This window comes from Aspergillus lentulus (genome assembly GCF_001445615.1).
Source record: "Aspergillus lentulus DNA, contig: Alt04, strain: IFM 54703, whole genome shotgun sequence".
NCBI classification, from domain to species: Eukaryota; Fungi; Ascomycota; class Eurotiomycetes; order Eurotiales; family Aspergillaceae; genus Aspergillus; species Aspergillus lentulus.
The window spans coordinates 752,014-773,704 of NW_028322122.1; the positions used below are offsets into that span (position 1 = coordinate 752,014).

The 21,691-nt window shown below is 51.6% G+C and overlaps 9 protein-coding genes across 9 annotated transcripts; 3 read left to right on the top strand and 6 right to left on the bottom strand.

The window, feature by feature from the left end:
- Positions 1–459: 459 nt before the first annotated feature.
- Positions 460–3,053, top strand: ALT_1538 (PDPK1 family serine/threonine-protein kinase; the record flags this gene model as incomplete). Its single annotated transcript, XM_033558510.2, has 2 exons — positions 460–2,652; positions 2,709–3,053. 2 exons carry the CDS (start codon positions 460–462, stop codon positions 3,051–3,053), a joined length of 2,538 nt encoding a protein of 845 aa, XP_033414401.2.
- A 1,150-nt stretch (positions 3,054–4,203) lies between these two features.
- Positions 4,204–6,220, bottom strand: ALT_1539 (Zn(II)2Cys6 transcription factor; the record flags this gene model as incomplete). The annotated part of the gene is made up of 3 exons (XM_033558511.1): positions 4,204–5,050; positions 5,114–5,648; positions 5,728–6,220. The coding sequence occupies 3 exons, from the start codon at positions 6,218–6,220 to the stop codon at positions 4,204–4,206; spliced, it is 1,875 nt and encodes a 624-aa protein (XP_033414402.1).
- A 1,081-nt stretch (positions 6,221–7,301) lies between these two features.
- On the top strand, positions 7,302–9,042 carry ALT_1540 (BTB/POZ domain-containing protein; the record flags this gene model as incomplete). The annotated part of the gene is made up of 2 exons (XM_033558512.2): positions 7,302–7,823; positions 7,882–9,042. The coding sequence occupies 2 exons, from the start codon at positions 7,302–7,304 to the stop codon at positions 9,040–9,042; spliced, it is 1,683 nt and encodes a 560-aa protein (XP_033414403.2).
- Positions 9,043–9,517: 475 nt separating this feature from the next.
- Positions 9,518–11,071, bottom strand: ALT_1541 (putative serine--tRNA ligase DIA4; the record flags this gene model as incomplete). The annotated part of the gene is made up of 1 exon (XM_033558513.2): positions 9,518–11,071. One exon carries the CDS (start codon positions 11,069–11,071, stop codon positions 9,518–9,520), a length of 1,554 nt encoding a protein of 517 aa, XP_033414404.2.
- Positions 11,072–11,409: 338 nt separating this feature from the next.
- On the bottom strand, positions 11,410–13,307 carry ALT_1542 (cytochrome b561 domain-containing protein; the record flags this gene model as incomplete). The annotated part of the gene is made up of 5 exons (XM_033558514.2): positions 11,410–11,904; positions 11,974–12,036; positions 12,120–12,154; positions 12,210–12,356; positions 12,968–13,307. The coding sequence occupies 5 exons, from the start codon at positions 13,305–13,307 to the stop codon at positions 11,410–11,412; spliced, it is 1,080 nt and encodes a 359-aa protein (XP_033414405.2).
- A 434-nt stretch (positions 13,308–13,741) lies between these two features.
- On the bottom strand, positions 13,742–14,976 carry ALT_1543 (putative acyl-CoA:6-aminopenicillanic-acid-acyltransferase; the record flags this gene model as incomplete). Its single annotated transcript, XM_033558516.2, has 3 exons — positions 13,742–14,377; positions 14,437–14,841; positions 14,920–14,976. The coding sequence occupies 3 exons, from the start codon at positions 14,974–14,976 to the stop codon at positions 13,742–13,744; spliced, it is 1,098 nt and encodes a 365-aa protein (XP_033414407.2).
- Positions 14,977–15,689: 713 nt separating this feature from the next.
- On the top strand, positions 15,690–16,130 carry ALT_1544 (uncharacterized protein; the record flags this gene model as incomplete). The annotated part of the gene is made up of 1 exon (XM_033558517.1): positions 15,690–16,130. One exon carries the CDS (start codon positions 15,690–15,692, stop codon positions 16,128–16,130), a length of 441 nt encoding a protein of 146 aa, XP_033414408.1.
- Positions 16,131–16,527: 397 nt separating this feature from the next.
- On the bottom strand, positions 16,528–18,041 carry ALT_1545 (glycoside hydrolase family 1 protein; the record flags this gene model as incomplete). The annotated part of the gene is made up of 2 exons (XM_033558518.2): positions 16,528–16,661; positions 16,709–18,041. The coding sequence occupies 2 exons, from the start codon at positions 18,039–18,041 to the stop codon at positions 16,528–16,530; spliced, it is 1,467 nt and encodes a 488-aa protein (XP_033414409.1).
- A 622-nt stretch (positions 18,042–18,663) lies between these two features.
- Positions 18,664–20,901, bottom strand: ALT_1546 (glycoside hydrolase family 95 protein; the record flags this gene model as incomplete). The annotated part of the gene is made up of 1 exon (XM_033558519.2): positions 18,664–20,901. The coding sequence occupies one exon, from the start codon at positions 20,899–20,901 to the stop codon at positions 18,664–18,666; it is 2,238 nt and encodes a 745-aa protein (XP_033414410.2).
- Between the last annotated feature and the right edge of the window lie 790 nt (positions 20,902–21,691).

Below are 21,691 nucleotides of genomic sequence, written 5' to 3' on the forward strand. Positions count from 1 at the left end.
CTCATTTCTCTGGCTTACGACCTTCCGTTTCCTATCTTTTTGATTGCTACTCTTTCAGTTTCCCTCGTTTCCTCGCTTTTGTCTTCATCAACATCGACCACCCGCTCCCCCTTTCCGTCTTTCGTGGTTGCTTTGGCTGTATCATGCATCACCCACTACTCCCCCGACCGCCGCCATAGTCCGTCGGCCACCCCTCTCCAAGTCCATTCACTAACGAAACGGGCGACTAATAATTCCCTTCTCTCGACATTCTACCCATATTGCATCCATCACAACCCCTTCTTCCTCCTTGAGGCTGCTACGGTGTCCGTGGCTTCAGCAACTCCACCTTAAGTCGCTCTCTTCTTTTGCTACCTCCGCCTAGATCGAAGCTTTCCCCTTCGAGTCCCGATTCGCATTACCACTCTTTCTCCATTGCAACCTGGGTCCGTAACAGGCCATCCACCATCCGTGCCCATCATGGACGGGGATTTGAGTCTCTCCCAGTCCTTGGGGGGTTTACGGATTGCAAATCCAGATGATTCCTCTTTGCATTCATCTGAGGATACATCGACTCCAACTCCGGGCGCCGGTACCTTAACCACGGCAGTAGAATCAGCTCCAGCTCCAGCTCCAGCTCCAGCTCCAGCTCTAGACCTAGAGCGCGAGTCGACAATGCGATCGGCGTCAATACAAACCTCGAACGAGCACGATCAAGAGTCTCCTATCCCCTCATTTCCTGAAAACTACTCCAAAACCTCCGACGACTCCCTTCTCCTTCCTTCGGACCTACCACAGCACCAAACTCCGCAATACGTCCCCTATACGCCGCAACATCAACAGCAGCAGCAACAACATCCGCCTCAGAATTCCTCCTCGCGCCCTCTATCCGCTTTTTATCCGAACGGCTCCTCCTCGACGTTAGCCCGCGAAGGCTCCTATCGTATTCGTACGGATTCTGCTGCCTCCTCCGCCTCGGAGAGTCTAGCACGTGCAGAGTCCCGAGGTGGTTCTGCTGCCTATCAAGCTGGGGTTCCGGTGCGCGATAACAGTCACAGTGACCGCTCTTACCGGTCTGCGCATCGTGCCCCTGGGAATGGGCCAATAATGCGTCAGTCCTCACGGGCTCACGCACGCGGCGGAGGAGCCTCACAACTGTCCGGGTCCCCTTACGGCATGGAAAATGGACCGCCAACGAGCAGTGAAGACTGGCAAGAGCGTGGTGCAGCTGTCTCCGTCAGGCAAGAAATTGATGCTAATGGCAAGCCGGTCGCGCGGTATATCAAAAAAGGGGTCCGCGATTTCTCCTTCGGACAGACATTGGGAGAGGGTTCATACAGTACTGTCGTATTAGCGACGGATCGTCAGACGTTGAAGGAATATGCGATCAAGATTCTTGACAAACGTCACATCATTAAGGAGAAGAAGGTGAAATACGTCAACATCGAGAAGGACACACTGAATCGGCTCACAGAACACCCCGGCATTGTCCGACTCTACTACACCTTTCAGGATGAGCGCTCGTTGTATTTCGTGCTGGATCTCTGCAAGGGAGGCGAATTGCTAGGAGTGTTGAAGCGGATGACTACCTTTGATGAAGAGTGCACAAGGTTTTACGGTGCTCAGATTCTTGACACGATCGACTACATGCACAAACGCGGCGTTATTCATCGCGACTTGAAACCAGAGAACGTTCTTCTGGACAGCCAAATGTACATCAAAATCACTGACTTTGGCACGGCAAAAATCCTTAACAATCAAAGGAAGACCGATCAGAACTCAAGTGGGATGCCACCACTCGACTCTTCTGAGATCCCGGAAGATGAGCGGGCAAGCTCGTTCGTCGGTACGGCAGAGTATGTCAGTCCAGAGCTTTTGACGGACAAGAATGCCTGCAAGGCTAGTGATCTGTGGGCGTTTGGCTGCATCATCTACCAACTCCTGGCCGGCCGTCCTCCGTTCAAGGCTGCGAACGAGTACCTGACTTTTCAAAAAATCGTCGCGCTTGAGTACGAGTTTCCTGTGGGCTTCCCTACGGTTGCTCGAGACCTCGTCGAGCGCCTTTTGGTCCTTGACCCGGCTAGGCGTCTCCCGATTGAACATATCAAGAACCATGAGTTTTTCCAAGGAGTGAACTGGGGCTCGGATTTATGGACCCGGAAAGCACCCCGTCTCAAGGCGTACGTGCCTCCACCTCGTGAGCCCATCAAGCTTAATGGGGGTGGTGACAATGACAATTTCCCCCCCGTTATCTCCACGGCACCTTCGAACGCTCCCAATTCCAACGCCCGAGTAGTGCCGAGATTGGTAACAGAACTGCCTCCTCCGAGTCAACTTGATATTGAGTGGTCCCCTGTCCTGACGAAGACCAACGAAAGAATACTCAAATTAGGAAACTGGCTGGTTCTTAGCTCTTCCGCCGGCCATAGTCCTGTCTCGAAGAATGGGGGCAGTGAAGTCGAAGCGCCGAAAAAGTTTTCGCGCTTCTTCGGTGGGAGTACGACAAAGAAGCGGCAGCGTTTGGTTATGATCACTTCCTCAGGACGGATTATCATGGCTGCAGCCGGAGGGGACGACAAGAAGGCCAAGATGGAGCTTTCACTGCTCGCGCAGGGGACGTCGTATCGTAGTGCGACGGATTCGAAAGGGTTTTCATGTTGGGTTGTGGATACGGTATGCCCATCGTTACTTCCCTTCAAGTCTTCTTCTGCTAAGTTTCATGCGTACAGCGCGACAAACATCTCGTCTTTGAAGATCCAAAGCCGTCATCGAGTACCATGGGTGCGACCGCGTTGTCTGTCCAAGAATGGGTGGATACGCTAGACCGTGCGAAAGAGATGGCTCTAGCTCAACAGAGCAACGGGTCGTACTCTGATGAGGCATTCAGAGATTTGTCTTCTGGATTATCCAGCCACGCTAACACACTGGATCGAAGCTCGGAGCTTCAATCCGAGGGCGGCCCGTCTGGGCGGGCAACCTTGGTCAAACCTCAGCCTAACGACTCGGATTCAGTCAAAGGGCGGAAAAGATTTAGCAGACGCCATTCTAAGAACGGCCTGGCGGCAGTCTTCTGAGCAGCTCTTCCTATCATTGATGGTGACTATCAATTTATTTTCGAAGGGTCTATGCTCCGCTCATGGGGTTTCCTCTCTGGTGTCGGCCCTATTGCTTTTCGAGCCGGTTGCCTAGCTATTAGCCCTCAGACCTCCGTCGCCTCTTTCCTCTCGACCCAATTATAGGCAATCTCCGAAATGATGTCGGCAGACGCTATACATGTTCGTGCTTGGCCTGTCTCGCTCAACGTGTGGATATCCGAATTCATACATGGCCTTCTCCTGCCGTATATCCCCCTTTGATCATTCCATCGCTTCTCTTTTGTTCACAACTGAGAGAATCCCCTTTGTCTGGTTGAAAGATCTACTTTGATATTGCATTTCTGCAATGATGAGCGTGTTTTCTGAATCGATATTGCTGCATCTAGATGGGCAGGCGTATGCATCTGTCGCTTGTCGTACTGTTTGATTTTTGTTCTCTTCTCTTCTCATCTATCTCCTTTTCTTGACTTCTCTTCTCCGCCGTACCTACTCTACTCCGCCGACCTCCCGATCTATATACGGGAAAAGGACTCTTAGCCCAGTCGAGCTTCGGCTTGATCATGGAACAGAATAGGTCCTTGCAAGTGGACGACTTCTCCGACTAATGGCTCCTACCTTCGCACTTTTGCTGCCTCGGGTTGCTTTCTGTTATTATACCATTCGGTTTGTTACACTGAGCGGGCTTTTTTGGTTCTCAAGATCCTTCTTTTCTTTTCCCTTTCTTCTATGCAAATTTATCCTCCTTTATCCAAATGGTGATACCTCGCCTTTCCTCATTCCCTTCAAATCCTGTTTCTTCCCATCCATACACATTGCTGTTCCTGTTACATAGCTTTTGTCAATGCGATCATATAGTCGAAAATGACATTCGGCCACTATTGTCTGAATAGCTGCTCTACCCTTTTGGTCTATTACAGGATTACTTTCCCAGTTGCCACTGCAGGGAGTTGGACAAATCGAACAATTGTATCTTACTGATTCAAAAAGTGATACGATAGACTCTTAAAAAGAAGATATCACCAGGTCCGCAAATCGATAACCCACGACCCTCTTAGATTTAAAATGTCTATATACTAGGCAGTCCACGTGATACGCAAATATGTACTCATGAAACAAAGGCAAGAAGATATTATATGAACAGCCAATCGATTCGTGAATCGTCAAGTTCCTGTATCCAATCAAAATCGTCGTCGTCATAGTCAGTCGTCAAAGGCGAGCGGGGCGACTTGTCGAAGAGCTCGTCCTGTTCTGCACGTCGCCTGTTCCGCTCCTGTCGCCGTTGATCCCGTTTGCGCCACATCAGGCTGAGCACCCATGCGGCGTTGCGGACGTTTACGCTCGTGATGTCGTAGTAAAGTGCGCGGAGTTTCTCGAGAAGGAAGGGGCGGTGCGCGGGATCGCGGCATTCCGCGCCTGCGATGAACGTGGGCCAGATAAGGCACTTGAAGTGTGGATCGGCGACCGGGATGAGTGCAATCTGGTGGATGAGGAGGTTGGTTATTGTGCCGTGATCTGGAGGAAGTCTGAACGAGGTGGTAGCCATTGAACTACGTTCTGACCGTGGGCGAGAGAGGACGCGGCTGGCGTAAAGATAGACGGCGGCCTTGTAGATGGTGGCGAGGGCGATGCGCATCGATAGATCCTCGAGGTAGAGACAAGACTGCATTGATTCGGCCCACGCAACCGGGTCAAAGGCCTGTATGTGTTCGAGGAGGGCTTCGGGAGATTGGAGCGGCTTGGAGTCGTCGGGCAGAAAGACCGAGGGAAATGACATTGTGTGTTGCGAGATAGGATCCTTGTCAGGCGCCACGCAATGTCCAGCCTCGACGAAGAAGATGACTTCGAGCAGGTAGGCCGGGCAACCGACCCAGGAGGTCTCTTCCAGACGCTTCAGAACCGCTGGGCCCATAGTGGAGGAATAGAAAGGCTGAGTGAGAGAGCCGGGGCGCGCAAGGGTGGAGCCCATTAGCTGAATTCTGGCAACTATTGATCAGCTGTTATCTGAGTAGATGGATTGGTCAGGAAGCGGGAAGGCTTACAGGAGACAACCATCAAGGGCAAAGGTGTCCAGCCAGTTCATCATGCCCTGCGCGTGAGTCGGAGACTCTGATTGTTGCCGGCTCTTGAGCAATTTCTTCGCTCCTTCCAAGTGATACTTCCAAGCACCGTCTCCTGACTCGATGGCGTCCATGAGAGCGAGAACCATAATTGCTGCCAATGTCCGGTTATCGTTACGCATGATTGGATCACAGATGTCAAGCGAAAGCTGACGAAGAGCGCGTTGCTTAAAGCCAAGAAAGTGCTCATAGTCCTTGGAAGAAGGTCGCCTGGCCATGGAGCTTATCACAGCTCGCTCCACCTCTTCCGGAGAAAGCGCCGTGCCGCCATCTCCCGCAGTGTCTGAGGACCAGGGCAATGAGAACTCAAGGTTTGTCAAGATTGCGTGATGCAAAGCCCCTGTAGCAGCGAGAGCATGGGCGAGGACAGGGGAATCGCCAACCAAGAAGGTCAAATCACGGTACGGATTTCGGACATCGGAATACAGCGCAAGATAGCTCACTAGATGCTGGTTGACTGAAAAGGCGGTAAATTGTTAGACAGGTTCAGATTCTGCTACCGAAGGCAGGAAAAGCAAGAGGGGTTAATGACGTACAGTGAAGGATGTAGAACCTCGACAGCGGGCTGAGGTCTTTCAACACAGGGTCCACCAGCCCCCAAGGCGTCGGGATATAGATAGCGGCAGGAGTAGTACATTGGGTGGAGACCAAGCCGCCAGCGGTGCTTATTACAGCCTCACTGATAGAACCAACATCTGACGCACTTGGCGTTTCATCCGCCCTACATGTCGCAAATCTGTCCGATTCAATTGGAGCATGAGCTTCAGTGGTGGGCGGTGGTATCGCACCGTCGGCGAGCGTGGCATTCGCATCGTGGATATCAGTCTTTTGAGCTTCTGCAGCACCCATAACATCATCAAAGCTGCGTCCCATCATCTTTCCTCGACTAGCAACACCACCCTTGACCCAGACAAGAGGTTTACGATATCCCAGGCACTCCTTCCCCGCATCGCGACATTTTCGACAAGTGGGGAGGCCATTGTCGCAGATAATGCGGCGGCGACGGCAGGTGTAACAACCTTTGGTCATGACTTGAGAGATGTCATAGACTAGCGGCTGGTATGGCTACCTTATGCAATGCTGGACGACTGCTATCCTGTACAACCGATAAGAGAATATCTGAGCATGACACTCGCCATAATTGAGCAGGGTGTCAGGAAAAGTCGAAGGCCGTGTGCGCTTTCTCAAACCACCAAACCATCTCTTGAGGTGGACGAGACTGTCAATTCAAGGAAGGAATAAGTGCTCCGCAGGATACTTGTTTGAAATGACGGATTATCCGAGCCTGGACGGAGACATGAAAGGAGGAGTTTGGGGACAATGACGATTAATATTTCGGTATCGATAGTTAACTGCCAGCTATAAGATGAGTCATCATTCATGACTAAGGCACTTTGAGCTGAAGCGGGTTAGATCAAAACACCGGTCTTGTTTCATACGCTGCAATACATAAATTACGATATCAGATACCGTTACATTCATTCAATCCACCCGGGTATATCGTAGTGTACCACCATCAACCTTAATGATATCGTAGGCAGATTCTAAATTTCTGATGATTATGCTTGGAAGCTAGTTTATTTTGTAAAAGAAAGTAAGGGACGTAGTTTACCCCACTGTGTTGTGGAGTCGGTCCTCCATGGTACGGATACTCGGTGGCCCGTAGTCTACCAAGTAGGTACCTAGACATATGTACTTCTAATGTTGTGCTTCTGTGTGGATATTTGCCGCTTGACTGCTACGGAGTACTGCTTCCGTCTCTTGTTTCAGCTTCTGAAGTTTGCTAATGGTCTCTTTGTCCGGGATTTTCGTGGTCGCACCGTCTATCTAGATACTCTCTAGTCTCACCTTAGTCTCCCCTCGGAAGTCACTCGGCTTATCCATTCCACGAGGGGCGCAACATATCGCAGCGGGGAATGCATCCACTAACAATCACAATAAACGCGGTTAGCTTTCTTTAGACGATCTTATCAAGCAGTCAATCTCCCTGTTTTCAGCCAGGTCGCTTTGGGTCAATCGAATATTAAATGAACACTGCACGCCGCTCTCTCTGGTGTCCGTCACCTAGTGGTCTCCCAAGCGCTTGAAAGCTGAGCTTGAATCGGAGGCCATGATCATTAAGCCTTTTTCCACTGCCGCAATTGAAATGGTCTCTCAAGCCCAGGTTCTTGATCGCTCTGCGCCAATGCAAGGCGCACCCTCTTCTGTGTCGCGTCATTCGCATAGCGGTCGCCGCCATCGCTCGAGTCGTTCTCATCATGGCGGTCCTTCTCATCAGCCGCAGAACGATTTTCCAATCTTCACCCACACTGGTGATGTTGAGATAGTGATACGCGCCGGTGGACAGGAACGACGCTATCTTTTGCATCGATTGATATTGGCACAATGCTCCGGGTTCTTCGAGGCCAGTACGAGCGAGGGATGGTCGCGACAGGGCACAGCGAGGCCTCAGTACATCGATACGGGGGTAATGTCCCGGATCAGCGAGGATAACTCGTCGCTATCCAACGGATCAACCCTTGCGCAATCAGAGAGCGGCGCATGCGGAGTTCACCCAGAAAAGCGGAGGTGGAGATACGAGTTGGACTGGGAAAACAAGGCGGAAGACGAAGAGCCTATACTTGTGCAAAAGGTCAGTCTGAACAGTATTGATACGAAGTCCAACCACTGACGATGATATGAGAATATAGCAGCCAACGTTCTCCAACGTCATAGGGAGCGATGCTGTCCACTATCCACCGTCGATGACCAAACCTTCGAGCGCGCAAACTGGCTTCATCCGATCGATGGCAAATCTAGCAGGGATGCAATCTGTGGTCAACCTGCCTCACACGGCAAATACAGTAGCTGCGGACATGGATCCAATTATACGTGACTATGACAATTTGTTTCGCCTGTTCTACAACTATGCTCCTCTTCTCAATAGTGTCAACATTGCAACTGCTTATGCCGAGTGTCGATCTCTGCTTGCGCTTGCGGACATGTACGATGCCTTGGCGGTTACTGGACCTCGAGTAGACCATCATCTTCTCGGATTCGGATCTCGACTATTTAAGCAGATTGCCAAATACCCTCCGAGCTACCTCAAGTTGGGGTACCTCGCGCGCAGCCGGGTCATCTTCTCCGAGGCACTGATTCACGTTGTGGGCCAGTGGCCCGCGGCTTTACCGCACCTTCGCAACGGCTCATACTCACCCCTCCCGAACTCGGTTCTCGACATCATCGAGGACAAAGTCGAAGATCTCGAAGACCTCAGGGCGCGCGTCGACTCGAAGCTTCTGCGGTTGACGCTCACCACCTCCCGCGGCGAGCGCGTCACCCCCACAAACGCATATCTCGACTGGCTCGCCGTCTCCCTGTTCCGCCAGTGGCTCGTGGACAACACCACCCCTCCGCCGGCTCCGATTCTCAAAAACCCCTCGACGAACCGTCTGCCCGCCACAGGCGCAAACGTCAGCGCCAGCGCCAGCAACAATACCGGCCGCAGCCATCGCACCCAGGAAACGACATCGCGGGCCCCTCCTCCCTCGCCCCCTCTCACCCCAGCACAGGTCTACCGACTCATAGGCTCCCCCTCGACACAAGTCTACCTCTCGCACGACGAACTCAAGAAATTCCTCAAAGTGCACCCCACCCCATCCGCAGACTCGCTCTACACCCGGGACGTCCTCAAACGCTTCGAGCGTAAAATGGACGAAATCAAGCGGCTGGCCCGGGAAATCGTCAAGCCGCTGCTGAGAAATTTCCTCGAGTTGGACCTGAAAGGTACCGAGCTGGGCGACTCGGCGCTCGGCGCGTTGCCGTATCTCACCTGCACGAAAATTGAGGATGAAGATATCCCTTGGGATTGAGGAGTGACGATGACGAATAATGATGCTTATACGCGCTTTTGCTTCTGATATGATTTGATTTTTGGATGAATTAATGACACGGCCGCTTATGTATGGGAAAATGGCGGAGTTTTTATTCTGTTGTTTCCCGTCATGTCGATACGATCACGATACCCCCTGCTATATTATGCCATCTGATTCTAATTCTCCCCTTCGTTGGTTTGCCGGTCTAAAGGCAATGCTTTTATCCCGTGCTGTTTGATGTCTAGACGTAGTGTGATGAAGTTGTTCATTAGCTTAGTTAGGCTGTAATACAATCGATGTATTGACTGCTCTTCTGTGCAGTTCCCTCCCTCCCCCCCCCCCCCTGCAGTACACAAATATGAAGCATGGAGGGTTTTATATTTATGAGCGCTAATCAACGTGTTCTACATATTGTACAGCATGATACACACCGGAGACGAGAGAATAATCATACAGAAACGCCCGAAGGGAGCTAAGACTTCTCTCCAATAACCTCTAAACCCCCCATCCATTTCCGCAGCACTTCCGGGATCACAACCACCTTCCGTTTCTCATCCCATCCATTCTCCAGGATAGCGGCCAGCACACGCGGAACGGCCATTGCTGTCCCATTGACAGTGTGCGGGAAGCGAGATTCCTTCGCTGAGCCTCCGCGCACACGTGTACCCAGCCGTCGACTCTGGTAATCCGTGCAGATCGAGGCGGAGGTAACTTCTCCCCAGCCGGACTCGAAATCAGGCGAGGAGCTGCCGCTGCCGCTGCCGCCCGCGGGGGCGCGCTGCCGCGACGGGAAGAGAGCCTCGACGTCGCGTTTGCGACTGGCGCTGGCGCCGAGGTCTGTGGTGGGCATTTCCAGGACGCGGCAGGGCAGGTTCAGGGAGGTGAGGATCTCGGTCTGGATGTCCAGGAGCTCGGCGAAGAGGTCGTCGGAGGAGCTGGTTGCGGGGAGGGTATCGGCCCAGCCGAAGAGTTCTACCTTAGTAAATTCGTGCACGCGGTACAAGCCCTTGGTGTCGACGCCGCGGGAGCCTGCCTCGGCGCGGTAGCAGCGGCTGGCGCCGACGAGTTTGAGGGGGAGGGAGGAGGCGTCGAGGTCGCGGCCGGCGTACATGGCTGCCAGAGGGATCTCGGCTGTGCCGGTCAGGGAGCGCTGCGGCTTACTCTTGTCCTTGTCGCTCTGCTCGATGGCCCAGATCTGCTGCTCATTGTGCTGGTCGCGGGGTTGGAAGCCGCAAGCTTCGGCGATGTAGGAGTAGACGATCGATGGCGGGGACACGACTTTCCAGCCGCGGTTGCGGGCTACGCTGAGGGCGTACTGAACCAGCGCTTGTTCCAGCAGCGCTCCTTCGTTTATCAAAAAGTACCAGCCCCAGCCTGTGGTGGTCGCAGAGCTTGTAAAATCGATAAGATCGAGCGCGGTGCCGATAGCGACATGAGACCGCGACGGGTCTGGACGGCTAACCCATTCTGGGGGGGACTGGGGGTCGAAATTGATGTATGTGACAAGCTTTGGATCGTCTCCGACGGGGGTTTCGGGGGAAGAAAGGTTCGGCAGGGATAGGGCGAGCCGTTGGATTTCTTCTGTGCAGGTTGTTCTCCGGGTATTCATCGCATGCGATTCATCCTTCAATCGTTGTGCCTCCGACCGAAGAGATGCCAATTCTTCCTCAATGGCACTGGATGCGCCATCTTGTCGAGCGGATGCCGCATGATTCGCTATGGTCTTCTCCAATTGCTTAATGCGGGACCGCGGCGTTTTGAGATCTTGATCAAGACGCCTTGCTTCTTCTGACAGTTCCTGGATTTTGTAGGGATAATCAGCATGCGCCGGGTAATTGCGATCAACGCTGTTTTTCGAGTAGAGCTCTGCGTTCTGGCGGATATGTTTGATGTCGGGGGTGGGTTTCGGAGCCGTTGGGGGCCGCAGCAATTCCGAGTTACGGACAGACGCAGTGAAGTTGCGTTGTGTGAGCCTGCTCGTCAATCTGCAATTGAGGCAGATGTACGGTGGTTTGATCGACGCCATGGCAGGCCGAGGGAGGTGTTGTTATAAATGCGCGGGAGATATGGGCCGATGGAGGAAAAAGATAAGAGCTGAGCTGGCGCCGCCTTTCCTAATTCGGTAATCTGCATTCTAGCACTTTTATGTTCTTGGTACCATACATTCCCAGTATATATATATATGATACGTTCCGTCGTGCATTTTCTCTGTATTTCATATTGTATATGTCCGCTGCTAGAAATATATCGTTCACAATCCCTCGTCCCTCCCATTGATATCCAGGCCGGCAACGTGCAAGTATCGACCAGTTGCGTCCCTGTGATTCGTTCGGACTTCCTAGCAGATTTCTGGAAAAAAATGCTCTAGAAGCCCAGTTTGTGCTTCTTGATTCTGGCACCGACTCCAGCGATAATCAATACCGCTGCGACAAGAACACCCCAAAGCGGAATGTGCAGGACAGCCACATTATATGTCGTCTTGGTTGCCGCTGCCACCGTTGCTAGTTCCAAGACAAGCACCGAGTAGCCAAAATGGCGGTGGTACTTGTATAGTTTCTTGCCCGCTTCGGCACTTCCAAGGATCGCGACAGGGAAGAAATACTGAACAACTCCCAGCAGTGCTTGAAGGACGATGCAGATGTAGGTGATAAGTCCAAAGACAGCATGCGGCGATGTCAGCCGCGGATGATCGCCCTTATTAATCTCGATGATGGTGAATGCGGTGACGAAAGCAGCCAGGCTGATTGCCTGCAGCGAATAGTGGATTCGAGTGCCCAGGAGCTTCTGCTGCGGCGTTGCCGTTGGCTGTAGGATGAGAGCGGCTTGTACTTGGAGAAGTATAGCGGAGGAGTTGAGCAGCTACAGATATTAGGCATCTTTCATAGTACCATCTATACTCCATGATATGGGGTCGACGACTCGACGTACCGGATGAGCAGAAAAGAAGATCAAAGGATGGGAGAAGATGCCAGCCCAGACGAGGGCCGCAAGCTAGGAAACCGCGTCAATCACAGTGACACGAGAAAGCAGACATGCTAGCTTGAATAACCAATCTGCTGCAAGGGTCACCTTACAAGCAATATGCCGCACTGAGCGACAGCGGCAGTTCCTACAGCCGATGAGTTAGTATCAAGCCAGACAACCTCACATTCAGCAGCGCATACCTTTGATTAAATTGCGGTAAATAGGGTCGCTATCTGTTTGCGTTACTGCACCTGGTCCACCCAATAATGGCTCATCTTCTCTGGCCTCAATGGTCTGAGGGTGTTCCTGAGGGACTCCTGTGGCAGAGGCCATGAGTATGAATATTACTGCGGAGGTCGGTTATCGTCTTCAAGATGGTCTTCGAGGTATGGAGATATTTGTTATTGAAGAAAGATAAGAGATTCAACCGGCAGTCTGGAGGTTAGATGCTTGTTGCTTATTATAATAGGCAGGCCAAGTCAATGACGAAATTCAAGGGGGCTGATTGCCAATACATGCGGAGAAGACCAACTACGGAGGAAAATCGAAGGACCATGGAAGTCCGTACACGCCCACTACGCACGCCAGTCGATTCTACAGGACAAGTAATTCAAGATCAATGATCTTTTATCGGATTCAAAGCACTCGATATTATGTCTCCAAACAAAATCACAGGCGACCCAGAACTGAACCCTAGAATCAAAGCAGAAGCCAAGATCAACAACCTCATCGTCTTCGATCTGCTGCATAGTTAGCAGAACACACAGACTCAACGTCACAAGTAGAAAACAGGAAAAGATGTCCTAGGAGACGTTTAATAGACAAGATTAGCATTGGTCTCAAGCATCCTCGCAATCACAATCACAATCATTATGGAGTTGGGACTTGCAACCATACCAATGTTCGTTGGCAAGTCGGCACGACTCATGGTCGCACTCATGGCTACAGAATCTCTCACGAAGATGGTCGTTTAGCTCTTCCTCATCACTGTCGCTGTCATCCATGTCAGTGTCAGTGTCATTGTCACTGTCGTCAGCCTCTCCACCAGGGCTCGGGGGGCATGAGAATCCGTCAGTCTGCAGCTGCGGGCTAGTAAACGTCTCGAGTGTTGGGGATAGACCAGCCTGGAGGTCCTGGGATTCCTCCTGTCCCAAGGCTACAAGTTGCTCTTCGATGTCATCCATGACTTTGCTGATGATATCGGCCTCTTCAGGGTACGCGTACAATAGGTTCGTCTGTTCCTGGAGGGCGGCCAGGAGGGCGTCGCGTTCGTTGGATGGGTCTTGGTAGGTAGACATCTTGATATTCTGAGATAAGAACGGGGTCGAATTTTATCAATAAAAGATATTCGAAGAAGAATGGATATCACTGCTGAGAATCAGGATGATGATGGTAATGAGGCCATTGCAAGTGCAAGTCAAGGCCATTATATAGACCGACGAGGACAAACATTCGTCTTCATCTGGACAGATAGCATCTGTCTCATGCGATGTGTTTATTGATACAATTCGAGCCCGAGTGTCTCAAAATTTGTGCACAACGGAACAGTTGAAAAGCCATTGTTGTCTTGCACAATGCATTGTCTACTTATATACGTCTTACAACATTCAGACCCATTGTGGAACAGACAACGCGAGATTGAGCGCATTATTGAGTAAATCCAAATGAGAACAGAACGTAGCTAGAGAAAATGAGAAGACATCAATGTCCTTGAAACCACAATCCGACACTGTTATGCCCAAGGCATCTGTATCACGGCAGTCTCCTCCCCAGAACCTGGTCGACCAACGACAAGTTCCGCGCTGACATTGTCTTTCTCCAGATTCATAATAATATTGAAAATGGTCCTAGACCGTACCGCAGGACCGCGACTAGGATCCTCCGAGCAGCAGATAGCCTGTGGCGCATTGAAGGTATCCGAGAAGATCTTGTCTCGTAGGAGACCTGGTGTGATCTGAGACCCGGAGATACCGCCACTGATCAGCTCACGAAGGAGCTGGCGGACTCGATCCAGCCGAATTGGAGAGCCGGAGAGCCATGGGGGCTCAATCACGTTCCGATTTTCGATGAAGTGGTTCGAGTGGGTGATAGTTCCCAGCACATCTTCCTTGAGGTACACATCTCCCAATGGCGAAAGTTCAAGTCCCAATGCGGTTGTGCTGTCTGCAACTAGGATGTGTACACTGCAAGCTATACCTCCCAGCTCAGAGATCCTTTCAGCCGCCATCTGGGCCGATTGACTTTCAAGACACAGGCGGAGCGCCACATGGATAGGGATTTTTGAACTGATGCACGGTTTCGCCCGAATGGCGTTGAGGCAAACGCCTACACCTGCACTGTTGAATCCGATCTTTCCAACAATACCGGCCTGTTTTAATATCAGTGTTAGTCTATATTGTCAAATGCAAACTGCGAGGGCAGACCAACCTCGGTAACCATGAAGACTTTTGGTTTGCCGGGCTGTTCGACTGACATGATGGCGATATTCTTCCCCGCAGCGGGAGCCCAGTCCCAGTTCTGAGCCAGGACTCGTCCATTGTCATGTTTCTTCCAGGATAGACTTGTGCAGCCATCGGCAAAACTGCCCATGGCAATTTCACTGCGACAGTTCAGCGCCACAATGTCGAGAAGATCCAACCCCGCTCCCTCTGCTATACCCTGCATCTCTGCGTAGATGTCGGGCAGTTTCTTCTCTAGTGATTCACGGAACTCCTCGGCGAGATTTGTGACAGCGTCCCAGGACATCTTGGAGGCCTCCAAAAACATGGCCTCGTAGACTTTTATTTGATCCTGGATCTGCTGTGATAGGATTCGGCCATGTTCAAGTCCGATCTATCGGTGACCATCAGTCCATACTTTGCAGAAGCAAAACAAGATGATGTAACGAATACAAGTGTGGGGGAAAGTTACTTCTCTTGGAGAACCCTTCAGCTCCAATCTGGGCGGTTCTTGTATCTGAAGCTGCATTGTGAGGAACGGCACGTAGGTAACTGTATGAGTATACCACGAGACCTTCAACGCCTGGTATCAGCAGTCTGAGGATGGAAATAGATGGAAATTCCAAGATTTATAAGATTCGGAGTAGTTGTCCCCTCACTTGGTCGGCTGTTCTCCGAGACCCCTGTCATATGCTGATTGGGGTCGTACTCGGAGATAGTTGGTCATCTATGTATACGTACCTGACAGCGTTATAGCTTCATCATTATTCTTGAACTTGCAAAGAGTTCTGACAATTGAGTGACTAATACTTGTACCTGCATTCTGGGAATTCTACCTCTCTCCCATGTTATGTCATCTATGACAGGCCACGCTATGTCTAGTATACTCCAAAACAAGCGAATATGAGCCCCATCCATCACGATCATTCACTCTCATCGCACACAACTACAAACAACGTCATGCGCTATCCAAACCCTACAACATTCACTACCTCATGTTTGTTGATACTCTGCATGCACCTCGCGTCCAACCTCGCGTCCATATCACCCTACAACGCCTCCCTCCTGCCTCCTCCTGCCTCCTCCTAACAACCACTGCATACAAACCTCAAGAATCAACACCATGCCTGCAGAAATTCTGTAACACTTCTCTACCAGCTCCATCTCCTCACCTCAGCCTGCCCTTGCAACCCTCCGGACCTCATCTCTTTTCAATTAAACCCCATAAAACAATAATCCAAAATGGCCAACGCAGAGCAAGAACGCCAGAAGATCCTAGCCACCCTCTCACACATCTTCTGGTCCAACACCGACATCTCCACCGGCATCACCCACAAACCCTACGGCGTGGACTGGATCAACCTCGAAAGAAACATGTACCGCCTCTGCGTCCTCCAAGGCAAGGTCCGCGACGGTGACAAGGTCCCCGAGGATCCATGGGAGATGTTCCTACGCGAGTTTGCGCCGCTTACGAAACGTCCCGCTGGTCAGCGACAGCCCTCGACTGCGTACTTTCCTAGCTCGATTTTGCGGTCTTCGGTGGGGAACGTGAATGCAAACGCCGGTGGCAGTGCCAGTGCGGGTCAGGGTGGTCAGCTTCATGTGCGTTTCGAAGTGCCTTTGCTGCGTCGCTCGGATGAGAACCGGCAGAACTTGGGCCGTATCCCGCGTTACTTGAATTGAGGGCAGGCAGGCTGGGGCTTGGTTTTGTCGTTCTGGATGTCGATGTCTTGTGAGATTGTGGGTTTCTTTTTGTCTGGATGGTGGAAGGAGACTGACATGTTTGCAGGCATTTTGCCAATTGCGGTCAACTTGATCTGCCCGCGTTGTCTGGTATAGTGGGATGGCTGGCTGGCTTGGTACGGATACGCAATGGACAAACATCAGTGTTGTGCGTTTTGAAGGGCATGGTCATGGTCATGGAATGTTGGTCCTGTACAATAGTTGCTTGCTTTGTGAGATGTAAATGCATCCATTCTAAGACTGTATGTATCCTGAGTTTTGTCTCCAACATCTGTCATACACCATCCAACTCTTACTCAGTGTGCAAGGGTCTATTTCTCCATGGATGTGGAAACACTTAAGAATCCTTGATCAAATGCTTAAACAGCTTATCAAGGTAATAAGCAGATTGCTTAGGGTACCGAGTCTTCTCCGGTGAATTAAAGTCGATAAAGGTACACCCGAACCGATCGGTATAGCCCGCAGCCCATTCTGTACCACTATTAGCATGACAATTTCACACGAGACAGAAAGCTCACCCCAATTATCAGTAAATGTCCAGGCAAAGTAAGAGCGGATATCAACCCCGTCCTCCTTGACTGCACGAGCTAGTGCCCACCCAACATATCCCTCGAAGAACTTGATGCGGAACTGATCGTTGAGAACACCAGGTGTCGGCGTTGTCTCGCCCTTGGCTGTCGTGCCATTTTCCGTCACGTAGATGGGCATCTGATACCGAGACCAGATCCAATTCAGAAGCTTTCGGAAGCCCCAGGGGGCAGCCCGCAGCCACTCCGTGTCGCTCTCTCCGCCTCGAAGAACACCCTGTTTGTTGAAATCATGGATCTCCACATTCCCCTTGTGGTCGTTAATGTCCGCAGGCGTGGTCTTGTGCTTGACGAAGAAGGACGTGTACGAGTTCATGCCGTAGAACTCGGAACTCCCAAGCACCAGCTTCGACTCCTCCGGCGTGAACTTGGGCAGCCGGTCACCCAGCTGGGCCCTCATCGAGGCCGGATAGTCACCCGTCTTGTAGAGCGGGTCCGCGAACCAGGCAATCTCGAACTCGCGCGCGCGCTCAGCGGCTTCTTGGTCCAACGGGTCGGCTTCGTCCCATGGCTCGGACCAGTTCCCGTGAAGCGTGATGCCGATGGTCCCCTGCTGATGGGGCTGGAACTCCTGCTTGTAGAGACGGGACACATGCCCGTGGGCAACCAGCTCCGTGTGCGCAACGATGAATGGCTCGGTGGACGAGTCACCTTCCTCGTTGCGGTCCCGGAAAGAGGAGCGACCCGGGGCGTGGACGCCCGCCGCATATCCAGCAAGCGTATAGACACCTGGCTCATTGATTGTGATCCAATGCTTGACGCGATCGCCGAGTCTCTCGAAGCAAACACGAGCGTAATTGACAAAATCCGGCACGAACTTTTCCTGGTTCAGCATGCCGCCATAGCGATCCTCCAGGGCTTGTGGTGTGTCCCAGTGGAAGAGGGTGACAAACGGTGTGATGCCATTACGGAGCAGCTCGTCAACGAGGTTTGAATAGTATTCAATCCCTTTTTCGTTGACGGGGTCGTTGCACCCTCCAAGAGGAATGATTCGAGACCAAGAGAGGGAGAAACGGTATGCATTGACCCCATACGACTTCATAAGCGCCACATCTTCCTTGTACAGGTCGTACGAGCGCACCGCGTCGTCGGCACTGCTTCCGTCCTTCACCTTACCAGGAGTGTGTGCAAAAGTATCCCAGATTGATTGGCCTTTACCGTCTTTATTCCAAGCTCCTTCCACCTGGGCCGCCGCGGTGGCGTAACCATGGAAAAAGTCGCTCCTCAAGACCCCTTTGAGATCTTGAACGGATTGCAGGTCCATGTCTCGTCGCTCCAGATCTCTTGGTGATCTGTTTCTGGATAGTTCTAAGCCAGTATACACCCAGGTCAGAAGAACCCGTAGATGAAAGCCTTAATTCAGCGGGGTGATTGAATACCAGATTCCGTCCACGGTTCTCATGACAATTGGCAGGTTGAATTGATCAGGCCTGCTTGCTGTCATAAAGATACCCGGCTAAATTGGAACATTTAGCTCGTTAATTGGCCGATCTACTCCACCATTCTGTCTCTATTGCTGGATAAATCCATCTGGCATCGACCAAGTGGGGTCTCCAAAGAGGGGGAATAAATGATGTATCATACATCAGATCAGGCGTTGAAACCTTACAAGTCAGTCGAAGTGAGGACGATGTACCTGATTCCCCGACCGGATCTAAATAACGCTACGCTGTCTTATGGTGATAGGAGGATTGGGGAGGGGACAGAAAATGGTGGTTGGCGCTCCATCCCACCTGGGAAGCCATCCTGGCCCCTGGGAGTGCCTGTGAAGGCAGGCGGGTAGGATGTGCCAGCTGTCAGTGCCTAGGTCTCTGATTGTATATTGTTACTACGATTAAAGAGACGAGCTTCTTGACTATCATATAGCCACACGCACAGTGAGGAAGTCAACGCTGAATCCTATGAGGTCCCCTGCCCTGGATTTCGATCCGAGGTCCATTGTTAGGAAAGCAAAGGACTGTTTTACGGCCGAATTGCGAGTGGACAGTCACAGCATCCTTTATCTGACCGTTTTCCCAGCTGAAATCTAACTTGAAACCTCCACGAGCGCAGATGTTCCGAAGAGATCCAGAACTCCAGGCTCTCGGGCAAGCGGGAAGGAGCCTAATGATTCCCTCCTCATGGGATTGAAGGAGCATCTCCAGGATACCTGCGCCGGCGCCAAAGTTACCGTCGATCTGGAACGGTGGGTGAGTGTCCAATAAGTTGGGCAGGGTTGATTGCGCCAGTAAGAGATCAACGTGCTTCGCACACTCCTCAGCTTCCAGCAATCGTGCATGCAGATTGATTAACCATGCGCGACTCCAGCCCGTATGACCGCCTCCATGGGCCTCACGTCTGTGCAGTACGAGCGAGCAGGCGTCGGCTATTTTGGGTGTTTTTTCCGGGCTGATGGTATCTCCAGGATGCAAGGCCCACAGATGGGAAACATGCCGATGCCCGGGCTCTACTTCCGCATAGTCCGAAGCCCATTCTTGTAGTTGCCCGAAAGACCCGATGCGCAGGGGTGGAAGTCGATGCAGGGCGTCTAATGCTGCAGGCGCAAGCTTAGCCTCTATCTCTAACTCTTCGACACTTTTCAGGTAAGCGCTCAGCACGGCATTCACAATTTGAATATCAATGGTGGAGCCTTCGCACAGGACACCGCGCTCTCCGTTTTTATCATAGAACGTGTTTTCGGGCGACAGTGATGGATTCGTGACCAAATACTCTCCAGACGCATCTTCAACCAAGAAATCAAGAATAAATTGCACACATCCTTGCAGAATTGGAAACATTCTCTGGAGGAATTCCTTGTCGCGGGTGAAACGGAAATGATCCCAGATATGGACACAGAGCCAAGCACCTCCTAGAGGCCAAAGAGTTGCTGGCATCCACGTGTCTACAGGAGAAGTATCAGCCCAAATATCGGTGCAGTGATGAGCGACCCAGCCACGGCAGCCGTACATCTTCTGTGCTGTCTCTTCTCCTGATTTCGCAACTCGCTCTAGTAGAGAGAATAGCGGCATCTCGCAATCGGAAAGATTGCAGACATTTGCCGGCCAGTAGTTCATTTGCAAATTAATATTTATCGTGTATTTACATCCCCAGGCTGGATGAAAAGACGGATTCCATATGCCCTGTAGCGTCGCTGGTAAAGCTTTGTCCCCATTCCGACTGCACGATATCAACAGGTAGCGACAGTAATTATGGTAGAGTGCTATCAGACCAGGGTCACGCGAGTTCTTGATTCTCTTGTCAGTTGGCATGTCACAGTTCTCGGGACTCAGGTGCAATTCCATGCGACCATAGAGTGACCGGTAGTCGTTCACATGTCGCTCCCAGATCTCGTCAGTAGAGCGCAGCAAAGCTGTTTCCAAATCAGAAGAAGCCTCCTTGTCTATGTCGTCGCAACGGTAAGTGGTTTGCGCTGAGATTAGCATCAGCGCATCTTGCGCATTGACCAGCAGTTTGTTTCCAATTTGAGTGACTGAATCTTGATCATTTGCTGTGCGAACTTTGACCATGCAACAAGCTCTGTTGCTCTTGTGTCCACCAGGGGTGATATGCATGGTAATTGTCCGGTCTTCTGCTGTGACATCGTCAAGATATTCATTTGTTTCGTATTCCAGCTCACTCATTCGAGTAAGCCGCAACGCAAACTCCGTTTTCTGAGATGCCTGGACTCGAATGGCAATGACACCGTCGGGGTTGCTGGCGATGACTTCCCGTCGAACCTTTACGCCTTTGTGCTCATATTCCACACGACAGGTAGCACGCTCAATATCCAACGACCGTCGATAGTTTTGCGTATATTCGGGGGCATGATCAAAGTCCAGAAACAGAGTCCCCAAGGGTTCGTAATGCCGTTGACTAATGGGATGAGAGAAGAAGGCCAGACGAACCAGCTTCTCCGCCTCTGTGTGGTTTCCTTCTCGGATCAGAGACCGGAGACGTGGGAGATACCCGAATGTATCACGAGGAACACGATTCTGGGGCCCTCCATACCAAACCGAGTCCTCGTTGAGCTGTAGCATCTCCGTATCAATTCGCCCATAGACCATGGCGCCCAGACGGCCATTGCCAACTGGCAACGCTTCCTCCCAGTTGCCAGCAGGCTGCTGGTACCAGAGTTCCGACATCATGGCGTGTAAATCTAACCAAACGGCCAGTCATCTTGTTTAATCAACGAGTGTTGACCTTGATCGTGGCCGTGGATTTATCCCGGTGACAGACCCATGTCGGTTGCGTCGGGCCGCGAACCGTGTCTGTTTGGTGGAAAGATCAGATAACCATGGCTAGAACTCTAGGACAAGAAGCTATCGACGCTAAAGGTTTTAGTGAAATGCGGAGAATTGTCCGTGGAGAAGGAAACGAGTAAGGAGACTTTATCCTAACCCGAACAGGTTTGAATCCGAGCGGGGAACTTGTCAACGTCAACAAAGCAGGATTGAAAGAAAAAGAAGCCCAAGTTCCCAAGTCCTAACAGACGATGCAACAGCAATCGGTCATGTGCCTCCAGTCCTGCACCATCCGACCAAGTCCCCCCCTCTTGTTATCGACGGTCTTTGCTATCTTCTATACGAGTTCAGCGACTTGATTTCAAATACTTGGTCCGAGAAGATATATTCTGTACACAAGACGGCCATGGTCTGCTTTAACCCTCCAAGACCGCTATTCTACGGTTTCTACCCCAGGTTAGAATTCCCCCGGATCATGAATGACAGCCCTAGTCCTTGTTTCTAGCTGACCTGAGCTAAAATGGCCTTTTTAGCTTCGAGGAGTACAGGCTGTACAGCACTAGCCATGTAGACTGCTAGAGACGCGACCGGATCCGTCTGGTGTTGTCCATTAGCTCTCCATCGAGGTAAGGGAGGGCACCTCAATGGCGGAAAATTACCAGCCACAATAAGAAAACCATCATGGCCAACCTCG